At 38.8% G+C, this 19,782-nt stretch overlaps 1 protein-coding gene across 3 annotated transcripts; it reads right to left on the reverse strand.

Annotated features, from left to right (window-relative positions):
- Positions 1–298: 298 nt before the first annotated feature.
- Positions 299–19,194, reverse strand: gxylt2 (glucoside xylosyltransferase 2). 3 transcript variants are annotated; one of them, XM_024271055.2, is made up of 7 exons: positions 18,759–19,194; positions 9,156–9,354; positions 6,530–6,661; positions 5,791–6,042; positions 4,711–4,834; positions 3,588–3,760; positions 299–1,053 (listed from the first exon to the last, which is right to left on the reverse strand). In XM_024271055.2, the coding sequence occupies exons 1-7, from the start codon at positions 18,965–18,967 to the stop codon at positions 877–879; spliced, it is 1,266 nt and encodes a 421-aa protein (XP_024126823.1). In that variant the 5' UTR covers positions 18,968–19,194; the 3' UTR covers positions 299–876. The 3 variants fall into 3 exon arrangements, with proteins under 3 accessions (XP_024126823.1, XP_024126822.1, XP_036067781.1); XM_024271054.2 differs by having other exon boundaries at positions 18,732–19,193; XM_036211888.1 differs by having other exon boundaries at positions 19,131–19,191.
- Positions 19,195–19,782: the final 588 nt, after the last annotated feature.

Here is a 19,782-nt window from a genome sequence, read left to right on the forward strand (position 1 = left end):
CATTTTTGAACCAACTTGGACGAGGAAAACAAAGACGTACATGGAACTAGTCGTCTACAAGAGGGTGCATCGGAAGTATTTTTCACCCGTTTCCTTCACGATTTGAACAAAGACATACTCAAAAATGCATCATCTTTTATTATCAAAACAATGCCAGAAGAACATGTTAAAAATAGTGCACAATTTTTGTCAGAGTGGGTCTTTATTATAAAAGATTGACATGAGCTTAAGACTCCACCCCCTTCCCAGGATAAAAGGGTTAAAAGGTTATGGCAAAAAAAAAAAGGACACACAGTAATTCAGTTTATTGCATAACTTTTAATCTGAAAACATATGTAGACTGCACAAACTTTTCCATGTGACGCATGTAGGTCATTAACAGCACAGATTCATATCACAAGCTCTCACACCCCCACACACAAATGCATTTCTTTTGTATGGTAAACATGGCACACATCAACATCAATATGGCGTTTAAGCTTCACTCCAACATCTTGCACATTCTGTTCGACTCGGTCAGGCAAAGTCTCACGGTCTAAAAAAAAGAGAACTTTTTTTTTTAAAAAGTGCTTTCAAATACTTCACATAAAAACATTTAATACTGACAGTGGTGGTTTGTTCACATTTCACGGTGATGCTAAGATGTTCACCATTTAGTGAACTGTCCAAGGTCTGCTTCCAAACAATTCCTTAAAAATGTTCATTTTAGTTTCTTTGAAATGCTTGAGATGAGCATTTTTCTTAACATAAACTTTTTTTTTTTTTGGTTTATTTTTATTTCTAAATCGACACCACAGTGACACCGTAGAGTTCACGCTTCTTCACAGATTCCGTCTGCTTCAAATGCACAGCATGGGGCAACAAGTTCTTTGGCTGTTAACTTTGAGGTCTGGCGTGGCGCACCACCTTCCTCTCAAAAGCGCTCTTCATGGTCTTCCCTATCTGCTTGAGGAAGACCTGGGGGAGGCGTCCGCACAGCGTGTTGACCGTGTCCAGGAACCTGCTCTGGACCGGGTAGAAGAGCGACTGGAACATGTTGTCCTCGAAGGGGAACTGCGGAGACAAAGACCAAATGTCGGGTCAGAGGCCAGCTGCTGCAGGTTTGGAAGCTTGTGTCTGAATTCCCTCACCATTCCTCAGTTAGTTTGACATTTTTTAGGGGTGTCCGAATATACAATTCCAAAATCCAGTGCTCTAGAAATTTCCCAGAAGTCTCTGTTAAGAACTAGTGTACATTGATACTAGAATTTTTTGTCCTTTGAAAAAATAAAAATTACTCCTTAATCCATAGACAAGACTCTTCACTAGGGGTTCAAGGAAAAAAATCGATTCAATATATCGATATGACAAGTGAATAAGTTGTATCGATTTAAAATGGGAGTCTTGGGTCTCCCTGCGGCAGTCCCCCAGCCCAGATAAAATAGGGGTCATGTCAGAAAGGACATCTGGCATAAAACTCTCCATCAAACCACCCATGCAAATCAGTGAAAGCTGATTTGCTGCAGCGACCCCAGACAGTATGTGTCGAAAGTTGAACAAACATTAAAGTTTTCGACAAAACACGTAAGTAGTCTTTGTAAAATGTTAATATTTTTAATTTTTTTTTCCTTCTGGAAATGAGTGACATCAAATTTGCCGTTTTAGAAAGAAAATAGGGAGCGTTTGTCTAAATTGCATTAAAATCCAGGATACTAGATAGTCTCGAACTATAGTCTTTTTAGGGGTTAGGAAATAGGGAGGGATTCAGACAGTCCACAATTTCTGACCTTAAATCATAAAAATTCAACCAAAGGTCTCTTTGACTGGCTCATATTGCTACAACAATATCAAGTTTTAAAAACTACATTAAAAACAGTATAATCAATGATTACAAATCTGTCTAGTATTAATAATAACTACTCATCCCTGAGATAGGATATTCATTTCTCACTGGTTGATGTTGTAATTGTAAAATTTTGTTTCTTTCTTTCCCAATCTTCTCTCATTGCATACCAAATCGGCAGAATGCTTTGTATTTTTCTTTTTTATCGATTGATTTTCTGATTTTTTTAAAAGGAGCAGACAAAATAAGTTCTTCTTTCTGTCCCTTTTTCATTTTATTTCCATCATGTTTGAGTTTACAAGTGAAGTTTATATTGTGTTTTTCCAATTAATGGAAAAACAAATCTCTGCCAGACTAAACAAATACCACAAATCAAGAACAGACCCAGATTCCTTCATGTGCGTTTCATAGAATCAAATAACATTATTGTGTTATAAAACAACTTTGAAATGTAACTCCAAAGGTAGTGTTAATGGCACAGTGAATAGATGCTTCTGATCCTCAGTTTTGCTGATGACACACAGCTTTACGTTGACGTTTCCAGTTTAATACATGTATGCTTAGAATTTTTGTTTTTATAAATGAACCTCTCAGAAATGTTTACTTATTTAATAATATATTTTTGCAGCAAATTATCAGATTTCATCACTGTCATTTGGAATTAAACTTAAATTTTTGAACAGACATTTAAAGCATTTTAACCTCATTTATATACAGGTCAGACTCCACAATGGGGGGTGGATTTGGTTGTCTTATAATTCTTTATTTTTCACTAAATATATACGCTTCAATTAAATATCTGCATTTACTTGTGTTGATGTTAAATAGCTTAAATTAGCACAACTGTCTCAAAGACTACAGTGTAAAAAAAAAAAAAATGCGACAAAAATAAAAAACGACGTACTTGAAATGTACATCTTTGGAGAACTTTTTCCTTTTCCTGTAAAAGTTCTAAAAGAAAAACAATCTTATTTAATTATTTATTATGCCAGCATATCTAATAAAACAATATTTTAACATAGTATTATCTTTCAAATCCTTACATAATAAAAACAGCTATTTTTTAAAAAACATTATCATGAGTGGTTCATTTATAATTCCTACATTAAAATAATTCATGAAAAATATTGCTATTTGCTTTTTTTTTAGATTAACCCTATTTTTCCTTTTTAAAAATTATGCATATTTTTTTCATGTATTTTTTAAGAGCTTTTTCTCTTTTTGGGTATCCCTACTTTATTTTATAAGTTTAATTTATTAGTCATTAAAGAATATTGTTTATATTCAAGTTCTTATACTCCCTTACATTCTTTCCTTTAATCTTTTATCAATAATTTAAAAAAATCAAAAATATCATAAGGTTTGATCCTATATAACATCAAAGAGAAAAAAATAAAAATATTGCCTCCTCTAAAATTGTACGAAATAAATGGGGCCTGATCAACCTGCTTAGTTTATTGTGTTTAATGTCAAAGAAAATGTTTTTGATGACAAGAAACGGATGGACCATGAGAGAGTTTGTTCTGCCGGACGCCATCTTTGTGAGGGAGACGCATAGGAAAGATTTGAGTCATGTGACCTTTTTTGTAAAACCTTTATTGCGTGACTAACAGAAATGATAGCTCTCTAAATAGCTCTCAAAGCTTTTAAGGTCTAAGAAAAAGTGTTTCCTGCCACATTTTTGAACTATTTTGTTCATATACATGTAGTGATCATCACTGTTTCAGGTCAGTCTTGCACATGCTTTCAAAAGTGGAGCACTCACATCGTGGATGGCGTCGTAGATTATTTTGAAGGCTGGCTGCTTGTCGTCGTGATACACTCCACGGTTGCCGTGCAGGATGGACACGCCCTCCTCCTCGGCGCCTTTACAGTTGCTCCCGTACATGCAGTGGTCCGGTCTGTAGTTCCACTGACACGGAAAGACGAACAGACACTCTGCACAAAGAAGAAACACAGCTGATCTGAAACCTCACAAATGTGGGGTTTTTTTTGTTCATTTACTGTCCTTTTCACAAAAACTTGCATTTCATAAGATTTCTTTTTACCTTTTAATGTTTTTTTAGAAGTAGACTGAACAAAAAACATAAAAATATACAAAATTATGCAGCTACTTTGAAAAAAATGGATGCCAAAAATCGATGCAAAAAAAGAATCAGATGTTGTGTTGTAAATTTTAGATACATAAGTGGATATTTGAGCCTGAAAATATCTCATAAGTGATGTCAACACACTTCTATATAAAGAAATGAACAACTGTTAGTCACTATAGTTGTCAGAATAACCATTTTTGCTTTGAAACCTTTTATCTTAACGTGTTCTTGTTCTTATTTTTGCAATATTTTTTTCTCTAAAATGAGTTATTTAAGTAATAAACTGACCAATCAGACTCCTTAATAAAAACATGAGGTTTCACGTTGATTGTTTAAATATGGTTGATTGACAAATTCTCCTGAGCTTGCATTCAAATGGTAGGGGTGTGGCCTTCCAACAACATCATTCCTGATTGGCCAGAGTGGTTTCCATAGAAACCGTCACCCATCCCTGCTTATTGCCGTCATCTGGCGACTGAATTTACTTCATTTGGCTAGAGCCTGAAGTAAGCCATTTTTCTTTTGGTGACATCACACTCACTTGGTCCAGTTCTCATGTACAGTCAATGGTTGTAACTCATTCCAGGTTTCATTTTTGCCATTCAGAATTCTATCTAATTGGAGAAAGTTCTGAAAAAATGCAGCTTAATCAACTGTTGAAATAGGGATCCTGAATATAAAACATGTTTCACAAAATCCCAGCAATGAACATCTCAGAGTCTTCACAGGAAAAACATAGCCACTTGAGCTTCTACAATAAAAAAAGGTTGAAGTAAACAGTAAAAAACACTGCACCTGGGTTGTCATGGAAGATGATGTTGAGAAGGTCCTGGTCTCCCCACGTAATGTGGCTCTTGTACTTCTGATAGAGTGGATGCAGAAGATCCTCCCACGACAAGCCGCTGGAGATCATGCTGTTCTGTGACACAAACACAAACAGCTCAGCGGCAGACGGAAATGATCAAAGGAGGGGAACATTTATATTCCAGTTTGCTCTGGCGAGCCCGCTGCCAGAGAAGCTGCTAAATTAAGTTCTGAGGGCAGAAGTCTGTGATGCTGGAGTGCTAATCTGGAAGGCTTCAATCACAGCCACTTTACAGCACTCAGCCTTTGGACTGGAGCTCAAAGAAACACACTGGAGAAGGCAGAAAGACAAGCCGCAGTTAAACTGCAGAGCCGGGGAAGCCGCGGGCTTGTTATGGTGAAGAGGAATGTTCTGAGCTCACAAAAACAAAAAAAGTCCTCCATTTTCTCTAAGAAACAGCTATGCTGACTAGGGCTGCACAATATGAGGAAAGCTCATGATGTACGATATTAGTGATAAATATTACAACTACAAAAAACAAGAAATATATTGATTTAATTTTGACTCAAACAATTTTATTTCAATTATACTCCAGTTGACTCATGTCTACATAGGAGAGGGGCATTTAACATAATTCTGTGACAACATCCGTGATTTAGGCATCTGGGGCGTCGCATCAATGCTAAGTCAATGTACAGACCTGATCTGTACTGATCTGAGTGCTGACATTTTTTAACTATTCACCGATTTTTTTAAGCGGAGAAACGCAGCCATTGCTCTGGTTTGCAAAACTTTACAAAAGTGGCGAGCTTACACAATCAACATACATCAGCTAATTCAGTTGTAGAGAAAAGCGTCTTTGTGCGGTTATGCGTCACTTTAGCCGCTTTTCTCCGCATCAGAATCAGTTGGAATTGTGCTGACTGCATAAACGGCTGAAGAATTATTGTAGTTCAAGGATTTAGGTGTTGACTTCCACATCTCCGATGTTAAAAGATTAATCACATATCATCGAAAAGTAACCTTAATTTTTGCATAAATTCACATTTGTGTGGTTAGTATGAACTTACTTTGAAGAGAGTGCTGCGGATCCTTGTGAGGTTCATCAGCATGACGCCAGAGTTGACCCCTGTCATTCCGTAGAAAGGATGGCGGGCGAAGCGGCTGTACCATCCGATCTTTGGCACCTCGTGTTCCGGCGCCATGGCTGCCAGCTGGGTCTCATTAAAGGACTTGAGGAAACTCCAAATATCGTCCATGGGTCGCAAAAACAGCACATCAGTGTCCACGTAGAGTAACGAGTCCACGTCTTTCAGTATGATCTGGGGAAAAAAAAAAAATCAGCAAAGAGAATAGCTTGGTTTAAACCTTAACAAGTTATGGATTTTAATACATTTCCAATGCATTTTTTTATATTGAAAACTTGCAAAAACTTATGCAACTACTTTCTAACCATAGAAACAGTGAAGTAAAAGGTTTAGGAATAAGGATAATTCATGCATCAATCTCAGTTTTTCAAATAAAGACTCAATATTGTGTTTTTGTAGTTTTTAATGTAAATAAAAATCACAAATTGAAAAATGAAAAGTCCCAATTCGTTCAGTTTGTAATACTAGTTATGTTGAAAGTATTTTTCATAACCAAATTAAAATGGTTTTGAATGGAAATTGTAACATTAAATTGATATTGATTTGATTTTTGATCTTTTGATTAAAAACAATCAAATCGATTCAGTGTTTCCGTTATCGTCCTAATGAACAACATGACTTAGGATGTGCTGATCAATAATGGTTCAGGATGATCTCGTACAGGGAGGAAGAGTCTCTGAGCCGCACATGGCTTGAAGAGCTTCTTCCACTCTTCTGCGTTTCCCACGGAGAAGGAGATGGGGTAGATGCTGAAGTGGAACTTCACGATGACAGAGTGGGGCCAAAGGTTCAGCTGCAAGCAAAAAAACACAAGCAACCTTTTAAAATCAAACTGAGTTTTGTGAGGGTAAACTAAGCCGTGTTGCACAGCCACTACGTACATTTTGCGCATTTTCCACGTATGAAAATTCTGTCTTCTGTGATACATACGTTATATTTGTAATTTATAAGTGTTTCTTGGTGTTATAATGGAAATTGCACATTTCGTCCATCGTGTTCGTCAGTGTGTGCGAATATCTTTCAAAGGTTTCCACCAGACACCTGGTTTTAAGCTGCTCAAAGTTTTCAGTCAGTTAAGAATTACAGTTTATTTGTTGTTCACATGGTTTTTATGCAATTTTTAAGTAATTCTTATGCAATTGTGCGAGTTGAATACCCAAATTATTGGCTTTCCCAAACCACTCCACGTATTTATAACAGACTTTTCAAACATGTACCACCAATGTATTACGTATATATTGTGTATACGGTGCTCATGTCACGTTAAAACTATGTGATTGACGCACAAATCACTAATGAGTTGCATATAAACAGTCCAATAATCAGACATGGTTCATGCACAATTTGCGTAGTGTGACGGGTATATAAATTGTTGATCTTTCATCCCTCCAACAATCTATACAGAGTGTGGGTCTCCGTGGTGTAGTGTCCGACACCGTATGGAAGCCGGGTTGTAGGAGGGGGTCGGGTATAGCGACTCTTACGCGGATTTTTTTTTTAATTTTTCTTTAACTGTTCTGGTATCGCCTGTCCGTCCTGGGATGGGATCTCTCCCTCATGTGGGAATCCCTAAGGTTTCTTCTTTTTTCCTGACTCAGGTTTTTTTAGGAGTTTTTCCTTACCGGGAGGGAGGGTCTAAGGGCAGGGATAACCAGTTTATGTAGTCTGTTTAGTTTTTAACAATTGTTTATATTTTGAAGCCCAATGAGGCAAATCTCTTTGTGATTTTGGGCTATATAAATAAAATTGAATTGAATTGAATTGAATCTCCCCAGTTGCGGCTCTGCCTAAAAGGTTGCAACTTTTCTCACTTTTTCCACGTATATTCACATAAGACCAATTCTCATCCAGGCAATATGTGCAAAATGTACGTAGTGACAGTGTAACATGGCCTTAAGATGAAAACTAAATGTGCTGTTAGGATGCATTAAGCTGTAGCTGTGTTTAATACTCATGTAAAAATTACTGACAGTAATCTCAACTGGAAACCAAAAACTGAAGCACACAAAATACCTGAGGAAAAACAAAGTAAAACAAAAAAGTGCAGTACCAACAACTGCTCACTAGGGGGCGACACAAAACGAGCAGGAAAATAAAAGAACAAAGTTCTCTGACTATCGTATATAAATTAGCACCTACATCTCATCACTGCACCCAAATGACCCTCGAGACAGAATGCAGCTCTTTTTCTAATTCAGGGCTCCAAAGATTTCAGTTAACCCAAACCAGTCATTTTCCAAAATCATCAAACCCTTAAACACCAGAGGTGTCACCAGCGAAACCTTAATAACACACGTTCATAGAACTACCCTACCTCTTCAAGCGTTTAAGCAATTAACGCAATTCTTTTGGATTCTGAAGAAAGAGAAAAAGCAGCTTTGATTTGTGGCTTTTCTGCTATTCACCCAGTCAGTATCCGCTGATTTACACTGATTGTGTAACCACGTCGCTACTAAAAAGTGCTGCTTTTCTAAGATTCAGAATCCACTGGAATTATGTAAATGCGTGAAGAGTAATAAAAGTCAATAGAATTTCAAGCTCTGGTGTTAAAGGGTAAAATGAGGTTGCAGGATCCTACCCCAGCCAATATTGTGTGAAGGGTTGGTAAACCCTGGACCGGCCACCAGTATATCCCAGGACGGCAACAACACACACACATACCTACAATGCCTATATATGGATCATACAAACTCCACACAGAAACGTCCCAGCCGGGATTTGAACAACGTCCTACTCGCTGAGAGGCAAGAGCATCAACCACTACACCACCATCCAGGACGTGCAATGACTTCTTACAATTTCTCCAAAATGGAATGGGTTCTTTCTTTAGGTCTCTTTTCTCTCTGGTCTCCATTCACAATGAAGCGTACCATGCTAGAGTTCATTTGCAAGTGAACAGTGACCCTCATTCTTAGGAGAATCAGAGTTTTCCTGTTTGGTCTCCACCATAGTTAAGGTGAGCACTGTTCAATCAAAGAGTATTGGGGGAAAACCAATTGTTGATCAAACAAAGACAAACGTGCCAGAGGGAATGTTCCTGTCAACCAATCAGGGGCACCAATCTAAGTAAAAAAAAATACAAATAAGCAAAGCAGAAAGTTGTAAGGTGCTGAAAAACTACTATCACCTGGGTGTAATTTTCTACAATGTGTGACACCATGTCTAACAAATGAACCATGAAATAGAAACAGGAAACTTTTAATCGGGAAGCAACGAGTTTGTTAGTTCACAGATAGTATTCCAGGGTCATCATACAGTTAATATAAGCTTTTGGGTGTTGGTCTTACCCTTTCCTCAAACTGTGGAGCCAAGGAGTCCTCAGAAAAAATGTGAAACTTGATCTTCTTAATGCTGAACAGCAGGGCCGATTTGATCATAGTGAGGGTTTCATCCAGACGGCTGCCACATGCCACCACGGCCAAGTGCATCAACTCCTCATCCCTGGTGCGCTTGGTCAAGGGTCGGGCCACATTAGAGTCCGCTTTTCTAAAATATAGATGATTAAAACATGAAAAAGCAGTCAGACCAATTCTTAAAGTGTTTCCACATGACCCTAACATTGTTTTAGCTCTGTTGTAGTTCAAATATCCCAATCCAGGATGTGGATCCAGGCCCTGCAATGACCTGGTGAGCCATCTAGGGTGTACCGGGTCTTTGCCCTTCAGCAACTAGGTTGACTCTAGCTATTCTGTGACCTCTAACAAGAATACAACACATTTTAAAGATGGATGGATAGAGTATCTATGACCTTGTAAAGAAATGTCTGTTCCATCCAACAAAAATAATCTTCGTCTTGTAATTCACTGTTGAGTACTTCTGTCTCTAAACCACAAAACTTTAACCATGCATTTGCATTTCTTTCCGAACCACATTGCACCTTTCCAGGTTTCGACCAATTGCTCACTACGCCCAACACAAATCCATCCATCCACGACCTTACCCTTTTCTAGTGTTCAGATTGCAGGGACAGTAGTCTATCTAGCCTTTCTGGTATAGCAACAGCTGACCAAATCCAAGACGGTGGCCATCTTGCAAGATCTCCAAACCAACTAAACTGGCTCCTCCAAGTGTGGAGAAGTATAGAGGTCTAATTTGAATTCCTCCTGAATTATTCTTTAAAGTAGACCCCATGCAGCCACCATAGGACAGAATCTGATTTTTTAAAATCTCGGATTCTAATCATTCATTCATAATCTTCAACCTTTGTCCACTGGAACATTTCCCCTCACATACAGAATATAAGGCTGCAATGACACAACCAAAGTCAAGCACTGCGCTTTGACTAGGAATTTAACTACGCCAAGTGTACTTGTGGGGATCCTTATGTCAACATGGCCTCCATTACAACATACTACGGATAAGCACAAAATTCCAAAAACAGATTTCGGGTAACAGGTTTACATCCTCGCTGAGGACAGACGCTTTTCCTCTCGCTCCTCCTGTGTCCGTCCACTCCCGAGGCTTTTGTCCCATCTGCCTCAGAGCCTCACTTTTCACCCTGATGCAACTTCTGCTTTTGCACTCTGAAAATGGATAAAACATATCCGCTTCTAGAGAAAGTAAACAGCAGTTGTGTGCAAAGGATGACACTTGCTGCTCATCCCTTCATGACCTCGGCGTTCCCTCTAACTCCCACCCACTACACCTCATGTACTGTGTTGTGTCTGCTTATGTGCTTCTGTGTTAAATGGTGTCATTTTTTTCTTACTTCTACACATTGTACATTGTACGCAGTGTTGAGATGCAACTTTTTCTTATGTCACCCCCCCCCCCCTTCTGAATCATCTATACTCCCCACCTCCCCTTAGAAAGTTTGTGTATTTCTGTTGTATTTGTGTATTTCTGTTGTATGTCTGATCATGTTCGGGTTGTACTGGAAAATACAGTAATTTAGTACGTCAGTGAAAGCTGTGGATGTGACAATAAATGAATCTTCAATCTAGATAAAGGACTCTGTTCAACCAAGCTCAGGTTTGTTCTCCGCCCTAAATCCCTGGAACTTCTCTATATTCCATAATTCAGTTTTTGATAAAGAAACGCCAATGTCTTTGTCTTTGACCATTGTCCAATCCAAAGGGCTTCTGACCCCCAAAGCTCTTCCTGTAGGGAGTGAGGCCATAAGAAGAACCCTTGCATCTAATGTAAGCCTAGACGCCATGTTTGACCATCAGCCACTCAACAACAAGCCCCAACCCCAGACCTGGCTATTGCTTGCAGCCCTGGTGTCCCTGGTCCAGACTTAAACAAGTATCAAATATCACTTTCACAAGGTTATCAGTAAACATTTACGATATATAAATAAACAAAGAAATGTCTGCTTTAAAATGAGGCAACTAAGAAAACACTTTTAAAGTAAGCAATATTATGGCTCCAAGTATCTCCAAAGCAGAGGATAAGTGATATTTGGAAGGTGCATTAGAGGGTGAGCATGAGACCATACATTTTTTTTTATAATTATGAGAACTAACGATGCACCACATGTGCAAAAGAGATCGAGGTATCTTTGAAACCTATCAAATTTTTCAGACCAGAAGGCTCACTTAAAATCCTTTAATTTTGGAGAAAATTAACCCGTTGTGACTTATGTATGAACTCTGGTAGTGGTTCATACTGTACACAGTGCTTGTTCACAAGTATAGCATTGGCAAACTACAAAGCCACAACGGTACACAAGCATTACAAAGTCCTGAGCCTTTTGGGGTAATATGGTTTTAGCCATTTCTTTCGTCTTATGTTGTTCACCTTTCGACATATCCCTAACCAGATTCACCACAGCAAAATCTTTGTCTGATCTGCACACTTGGTTTGGCAGAGTGTTTACGCTGGACACGCTTCCTGACACAACCCTGTATCTTATCCGGGCTGGGGAAAGGCACAGGGAGATCCAGACCTGTGGCAACATAGTTAGGCAGTAGTGAGAAAGGTCTTTCCCAAGGACCCACACAGGATGAAGCCAATGGTGCCCCCTGGGAAAAAAAACCTGGTTTCTCATGCATCCATGTGTCCAACATACAGCCATTCATCCACTTCATTTTGTTTCATTTAATGCCCCTTATAATTTGGTGCACCTCATCATATACGCAAATATACGTCCGTTCTCCGGTCATTGATATTGTTCTTTATAATCTGGTGTGTCTCATGGTCCGGAAATCTTAATTTACCAACAAAAACATATTTCTTCATAAGATAAAAAGTAATTCCGTCTTTGGCCAACCAATAACAAAACTGGACGGCACACAAAAAAAAAAAAAATCCATTAATAAAACGAAAACTGCTCAATAGGCTTTTGCATGCATCTGGAACCCATCAGACAGCAGAGACGGGGTCCAAACCAGACTGAATTCATTTGTAACAAAAGAGTGAGCAGGAGAGGAGCTCTCTGCTTATTAAACAGCAGAAAACAAGCAGCGTCTTCACAGGAAAGTGAGCACGAGCAGAGTGAATACAGAGAGAATCCACTTTACAAAGAACACCTTTAGGGCATTTTATCTATTAATATGCAACTGGGTCATTTGATGGACTTAAATTCAACATGTTTTGAAAGTGAGGGTATCAGAGACTCTCACTGAGCATGCTCAGGTGTTAATGTACAAAAATACAAGATAGAGATTTAGTCATTAATAGTTTAAACATTTGCCCATAAAAAACACAGTATATTCCCTAAATCTGTTCTTACTCTCACAGCTTTCCAAGATAGTTCAAGTGACTAAAGTTTTGTGATTCTACAAAGTAATGGAGAGACAAAGCTCAAAAGCTCATCTTCACATCAGTCTGCAAAGTCTGGGAGCAGAAAGTGTGCTCACTCATGCAAGATGACATTTTTATAGCTGTAGATCATATCACAGCTCAACACAGACATTTTTACTGCCACAGACACAAGGGACAAGACAGCAAATGTGTTCCAACACTTAACATTGTTGCCTTTCTGGTTCAAAGCCAAAAAGGGTCAAGATTTTTGACTCAGACGGGGATTATAACATTTTTTTAGTTTTCAAAATTTAATTTCTAGGTTCTTCATAATGGCATCAAGTGAGGTCTTGATATGAGACTTGGGAGTAAATTGTTTTTTGTAGAGAGTTCTGGTTCGTAGGTGCTCTATACTGAAAAGCCATCTTTCTTTTTTCTGTCCGGATGTTACTGACGGGAGTACAAATCCTGGGATTGGAGGGCATAGGGTCCATCAAGTTTCCGCCAAAGAGCCACACTCAAACATGGGAGGAGAAGTCCGATGAGGCCCTTGTATAACCCTTCCAATCTCCTGGGCTTGTTTACATTAAAAGATGGGTCATCTGGACCCCACAAGACAGTGCGCTGAACCTTTTTATTCAAATGATTATCGATCTTTACTGGTGTCCAATGACAGACATGAAGTCTTGTCTACCTTGTCCACCTTTGTCATGGAAGGGCTAACACCTATTGTAAGGGTGGGGTCATCTGGAACGAGAGCACGAGGGAGAAGAGGTTGTGCCAGTGCATGGTTCTACGAACATCTAAGGCTGGCAACCCAGCTCGCAAATACAGTTCACACTGATGAGTTTGTGAGCTGTAGTTTATTATAAAATGCATAGGGGCGTGAAGTTTTATTTCATAGATAATGACAAAACTTTCAAACTTCCTGCTACTTTCAAATTTCATAACATGACTTTGATATGACCTAAAAATTAATGAATGATGACCAACTTGGCTTGGAATGTATTCAAAGTGGTTAAAAGCATTAAGCTCCATATAATTTAAAATAGAAAGAGTACTCCTCCTGGTATGATCAGATGACTGTGTGATGAAAGGGGATTTCCAAAATGGCCAAAAAAACTGGAGCAATTAAGTAACAAGAAAACACATTGTCTTAGAGATGATAAAAGGTCTTCAGCCAAGCACCAGATCTTTCTAAAACTTATTACAACTTTATCAAATTCTGTCAGTTACATGAAATGGGCTTGAATGAAGTCACAAAGGGCAGCAGGGAAACTTGTACAGTGGTTGTAATTGTCTTTGAAATACAATTATAAAAGTGTTCAAGGAAAATATGTTGACAATAATCAATGTGGGCTACCATGCTGCATTAAGCCATTTTTCTGCTTATTTTATTAGTTTTATGAGTATTACAAAAGTGAAACTAATTGAGACCCTGCAATAAGACAATTACCTAATTGTGTTGATTTTGAAAGACAGACTATATAGTTCTTCAAACTGTGTTTTTATAAGTTTTTCAATGTAGGTTTTTCAAGAACAATTAACTGAAGTCTTGCAAAATTGTAAGAGTTTCAACCTTTCAAAAGAGGTTTCAAACACTTTCTTACAGCAGTTTTGTTTGGAAAAACACAACTGCATATAAAGGAGCCTCAACTCTGCAAAGACTGTAGCTCCTTGTCTTGATAGTGATGGTAACAGATAGACTTTATTCATCCCAAGAGGAAACTGGTTGTGGTAGGGCAAGAGGTTGCCTAGAGGTGTGCAGCAGCCTCGCAATTCTGGTGGCACTAATTACCCAAAAAGATACACAAGAGAGAACAGGATATGGTGTCAAAAATCAAGCATCTTCAACCTGTGTCATAATAGAACAGCATAGATTGAAGTACAAGAAAATATACATGGACATTTAAGAATCTTCGATTCACAAAGACAAAAAGGTCCACGCAGACAAACTCCACAAGTTTTGTAGAATAGCTCAAAAACACTACACTTTTCCTTTTCTAAATTGTATCATACAAAAACAAGCAGTCCAAGAATAGAGCTCTGGGTAACTCCTAAATGGCAATTAAGGTTAGAAATTTGATTATTTTGCTAATTTAAGATAACTATGTTGATTAATAGAATCTAACCATCTTAGAGCAGCAGAAATTATAAGAGACACAAAGTCATGAGTAGCAGATGGTAGTGCAAATGTTAAAGACGAACTTGGTCCAATGGTGAAAATGTCTTTCAAAATTAGGAACAAGTCAATCTGTAGAAAGCTGTTATGACATGGAGCTGACAATAAAGTAAGTTGCATTTAGGGTGGAGGCAGTTGGAGCTCTTCTCCCTCTATTTTTGGCCACAGGAAGCCATGTGATGTGTCAAGAGGAAATAAAAGGATTTAAAAACAGGGATGCTTGTCTACAAAGCAGATTGCACAGGATATCGGCCCGCCAGTCGCACTTATGGAAAACAAAACAGAGAAAACAAAGCCTGAAATAATAAAACTTTCCAGATATAATGACTCAAGCTAGGACTTTTTTTATGTTCTCTAAAATATGACTTAACCTTGTACAAACGAAATTACTACAATCTCGAAAAGACGCATACCAAAGCTGTACTTATTAGGTTTCAATCTTGTGTTATTATCTCACTTCCATTTGCATTTTGGGTAAACTTTACTTAAGAAAACATGCATTTTTATTAATTTTATAACATTGTTCCACATTACTTTGTTTTTAAGATATTCTAAATGGGATATATGGCGGTCCCTTACATAAAGAATACCTTACTAAGCAAACAAATCACATAATGAACGCCATGGAAGATGCCTGCTCAGCTTGAAGACTGAAACTAAACCAACATTTTTTTATTGCATTTTCTAGTAACTAAATAGCTAAATCTAACTAGTTGTGTCCTGTGCCTGTGCATTTACCGGTGGTTAAAACTCAAGGTTTTCTTGCCGTTCTTTGACTGAAGGACTGCTGTTGAAACTAAGACATCCCAGCCTTGACACCAAAAACATCTTTGCATAACATCATTCCCTGTTTTGGTGAGAGTTTCTATGGCAAAAGCTAAATTCTTGCCCGACCCCTATGGCCTCTCCCTACCCCTATGTTTAGTACTCCAGGTGGAGAGTTACGGAAAAATATTGTCTTTTTCGGACCCCTCGATGACATCGTCAAAAGTCGCTATCAGCTACAATAGCATGTAGCTGCCAGCACTCAGAAAATACATAACATCGGTTTTATAACTTTAAAAAGTCATGCTAAAGCAGAAAAATCATTACTGGCCGAATCCGAATTCTTCCCCTACGGCTTCTCCCTACCCCTCAATTGTAGAGGAATTTAGAAGGTAAGTGGTGTCCAAAATTGTATTGCAATTATGTATTTTCCAAGACCTGGCAGGTACGCACTAACGTAGCCTCTTGATGACATCATCGAAGGTTAGTAACGTCGGAATTTGAAGACACTTAAGTCTCTGCTCCCTTTCCCTTAAAAACACAAGTGTGAACACCACTGCATTTCCAAATACCCCTTCCATTGGAGGGGTAGAGAGAAGCCATAGGGGTAGGGATAGAATTCAGATTCAGCCTAAACGTTTTCCCCTCCTGACCCTTGTGCTCTCTTAGGCATGTTTTCATGAAAAGTATCATCACAGGTGTTTGTGGCAGACATTAAATCCTGTCCACCTTTGTCGTAGCAGGGATCACACATCAATAAAAGGGTGGGGTCATCTGGACTCCATAAGATAGCACGAGGGTTAAGAGTACTCTGAACTCACTTTTTCTTAATTTCCTACATTTTTCATAAAACAGATCGCATGTTTTCCCAGTGGTCTATGGGAAATTGTTGGATAACAATTACCCCAAAAATTGAACAAACACAGGAGAGAATTGCCCATTTTGTGCAAGGTATCACTTTTATATTTTCTTTCTTTTTTTTGGCAAATAATTCAGTTGTTTAGCCATTAAAATATTACTGAGGCATCTTTCATTAGTCTGAAAGGTACATGTCTAAATGAAAATCTAGCATCAGGAATATAGCATTCCTTCAGTTTTTTATTTTTTACTTTTGAGAAATTAGTTCGTATCCTTTTCCTAGTTTTGTGTGCCAAGTCGTTTGATACATAATTTTCATACAAAATTGTGCTTTTCTGCTGCTTTCTCCCATCATGTGTTTAGCTAATTTAGCAAACGGTTACATTTTTTTTTCTTCGATTTTCTCAAGTTTATTTAAATTATGCCGTTTTTGTGTCACTGTTTTCATGCTTTCTCATTCCACTTTGATTCTAACATTTGGTATATATTTTAGCATTTATCCCACACATTATTTTATGTACTTCAGCTTATTAAGCATTTAGCAGCTAGTTGTTTTTTTTTTTTAGTTTTTAAACTTTTTTTTTTTAACTCTTTCCTGTAGTTCTCCTTCACCATACCATGTTGATGGTTTTTAATTCATATTTTGTCACTATTGGTTATTCAGCTATAATTAACTTATTTCAAATTTATGCTAGGCTACAGCTTTTTCTGAACAGTAAACTGAGCAGTCAGTTTGTCATTTCTAGCATTGTTCGTTTCTTTTTCAGCTGACCTAGCTACATGTTTCTCAGCTTATCTTACAAACCGTTTCATAAAACTTAAACTTCATCAGCAATGTAAGATTAAATCCGTATCCAGGCATGTTTCTGCAGAGAGGAAAAAAAAATCTGTTTTCTGGGATTTATATATTTCTTTATAAACGGACAGTGGTGACCCCTTTCCACCTCATCTCCCTTATCAGCGCGGCGCACACTTGCAGCGGGGAGCTCCCGCAAGGACGCAAAGGTCCTTTACTGGCAGCAACGCCTCGACGGCTTTTATCTGCTGTGTCCCCAGCCTCCTGTCTGGCTCTGAGGCAGAATACTTATTACAACCTGCAGTCTGAGCGGCAGGTTCCGCCGCCACCGTGGCATCAGCTGGTGTTCGCCTGGAGCAACGACTGGAAACGTCTTTAAGCGACTGTTCTAAAAAGCATAGTTTTGGTAAACTTTTTCAAAAATAGCTAAAGCCTCATTTCTACTGAGTGGTCCGGTAGGGTATTTTGAGTGTTTCCATTAATAAATTGATCCATTAAACAGTACCAAATCGTATCTCTTGGGGGCCTACATTTGTGATAGGTCCAAAGAAAAATGTAGCGGGACGGTTGGGACGTAGTCGCTGTCCACCCGTTGATTGGTAGAAAGTAAAGACGACATCAGAAAGCGCCAATATAGCGCTAAGCTAGCATTTCATTTTTCCTCTTTACAGTGGTATTCTTCTTAGCAATTTTCTTTTAAACAACATTAAATTCCTGTTATACACGATGTACCAAAAGTGAGGCAAGAAAAAGACAAGCTGCTGGATGACCTCCGTTGTTGTTGCTTTTCTAGTTGCCGCAAAACAAATTGCTCAGTAAGAGCCAAGCTTAACTGTGTGGAAATGCTTGCCAGAATTAACTGGTCCGTACCGTACTGTATGCTTGATTGAAAGTCCTTCAAAAGACCCATCACAACAATCTTTTGAGCTGACTTCTTAAGCATTCCTAGTTGTTATTTAATTAGCTGTTTAAGCAAAAAAATAAATAAAAATAAAACAGTCGTTTTCTATGACATAGTTTCTGTAGAGCGGCAGTAGTTGATTCGAAATTCACCTCTGAGTTGAGGGCGGGACCTTCTCTCTCCGTTACTGAGAACTCTCAATTTTACCGCTAGCTTACAGCCCCTCACAACCTCACATTACTGCTGCAACAAAAAAAAGGTGAGCAATATTGGAACTAATCAGCCACATGGGTTTGAGGAAGCATCAGAATGGAGCGGCAGGGACCGCCCAGTATTTCCTACGTCACAGCTACCATCTTTTTCCCAAAGATTTGAACAAATAAATAGTCAGTTTTGAGCTGAATTTTCTGATAATATGAGCTAAAGTGCCACAATAACATGATTATTAGACAAAAAGACAATTTTCCTCGGAGTGGGTCTTAAAAACCATAATCCCTCTGTGAACTCGGATGTTCCTTTTAACTGGATTTAAGGGCTGCCTTTCACTGAAGATCGGATTGTAGATTATAATCCATCTAAGAACGTGTCTAATAGGTTTTTGCTGCAAACATCAGTCTGATCACAGCTGTTGTCTCCACAGTTAAAGGTCTGCAGAGAACACACACTGCCCGTACCTCTGCTGCGCGTGCACGCCGCCCCACCTCTCTTTCCCCGCAAACTTTTCAGCCTCGTTGCCTCCGAACTCGGACGGCGGCGGGGAGGATTCACCGTCCTCCTCTTCGTCCTCTTCCGAGCCCTCTCCAACTTCCCCCAGCAGCGGATCGTCGGCGGCGTTGCCCCCCCAAAAGTACAAAAGTAGGAAAACTCCGAAGCACACGGCGATCGCAACTACTTTGCCGTGGATCCGCATGGTGAGAGCGACTCGCTGGAGACTGGAAGACGGCGGCCGAGGCTGCTCTCATGTCTGCTGCGGAGGGAGAGCCGCCCCGGTGGACATTTTTTTCTCACCGCTTCCAGCTCGCATTTTTTTCTCTCCAGCGAGTGATGATGGAAAGCTGGGAGCTGCGTCTCACCGTCTGTTCAGGACTACACGGCGGGGGCGGGGCCTCATCGCTCCCGCCGTAATGATGATAGTAGGGGCGCGTTCCGTTTGTCAGCTTCTATGGAGCTAAATCAGGGCCAATAATATTTGAAACCCAAATAAATTAAATTGAAAAGAATATTGGTGTTCGGTCAATATATATATCTATATATGTATATATAGATATATATATATCTTTATAGATATCAATAAATGTCCAAAACTTTTTGGACGGTTTGATGGCGATTTGAACGGGCTAGAACTGTGTTTTTGACGCGCGGTTTAAATGCGATAAAACTGATTTTAACTCCCATCTTGGGACAACTTTTGACTATGATATTACCGACTAAAACACCATTTGCTGATCGTAATTATTACAGTTCTCAGAGTCAGTGAAAGCATAGGAACTGAAGTTACCACCCTCATCGATTTTGATTAGTCTTTGTGTTAGCCCCGCCATGACACACCACAACGGGGCCAAGAGTTTTGTGACTGAAACTTTCAGATTCGTAAACGAAAAAAAAGAGTTAAAAGTGAAAAAAAGATTTGATACTGAAAAAAAAGTTTTTAAATTGAAATTTTGAGTTTTGAAACCTAAGAAACGCAACATTTGAAACTGAAAAGACCTAAGTGTATTTTTGAAT

Source organism: Oryzias melastigma, linkage group LG5, assembly GCF_002922805.2.
Source record: "Oryzias melastigma strain HK-1 linkage group LG5, ASM292280v2, whole genome shotgun sequence".
Lineage (NCBI taxonomy): Eukaryota > Metazoa > Chordata > Actinopteri > Beloniformes > Adrianichthyidae > Oryzias > Oryzias melastigma.

What these genes read in the sequence shown, in the direction of transcription:
- gxylt2 (XM_024271054.2), bottom strand. Translation starts at nt 18,967, where the DNA reads ATGCGGATCCACGGCAAAGTAGTTGCGATCGCCGTGTGCTTCGGAGTT. An exon ending in CATCTTCCATGACAACCCAG is followed by an intron (nt 3,761 to 4,710) that starts GTGCAGTGTTTT and finishes TTCTTTGTGCAG; the next exon opens with AGTGTCTGTTCGTCTTTCCG. An exon ending in TCTACGACGCCATCCACGAT is followed by an intron (nt 1,054 to 3,587) that starts GTGAGTGCTCCA and finishes TTGTCTCCGCAG; the next exon opens with TTCCCCTTCGAGGACAACAT.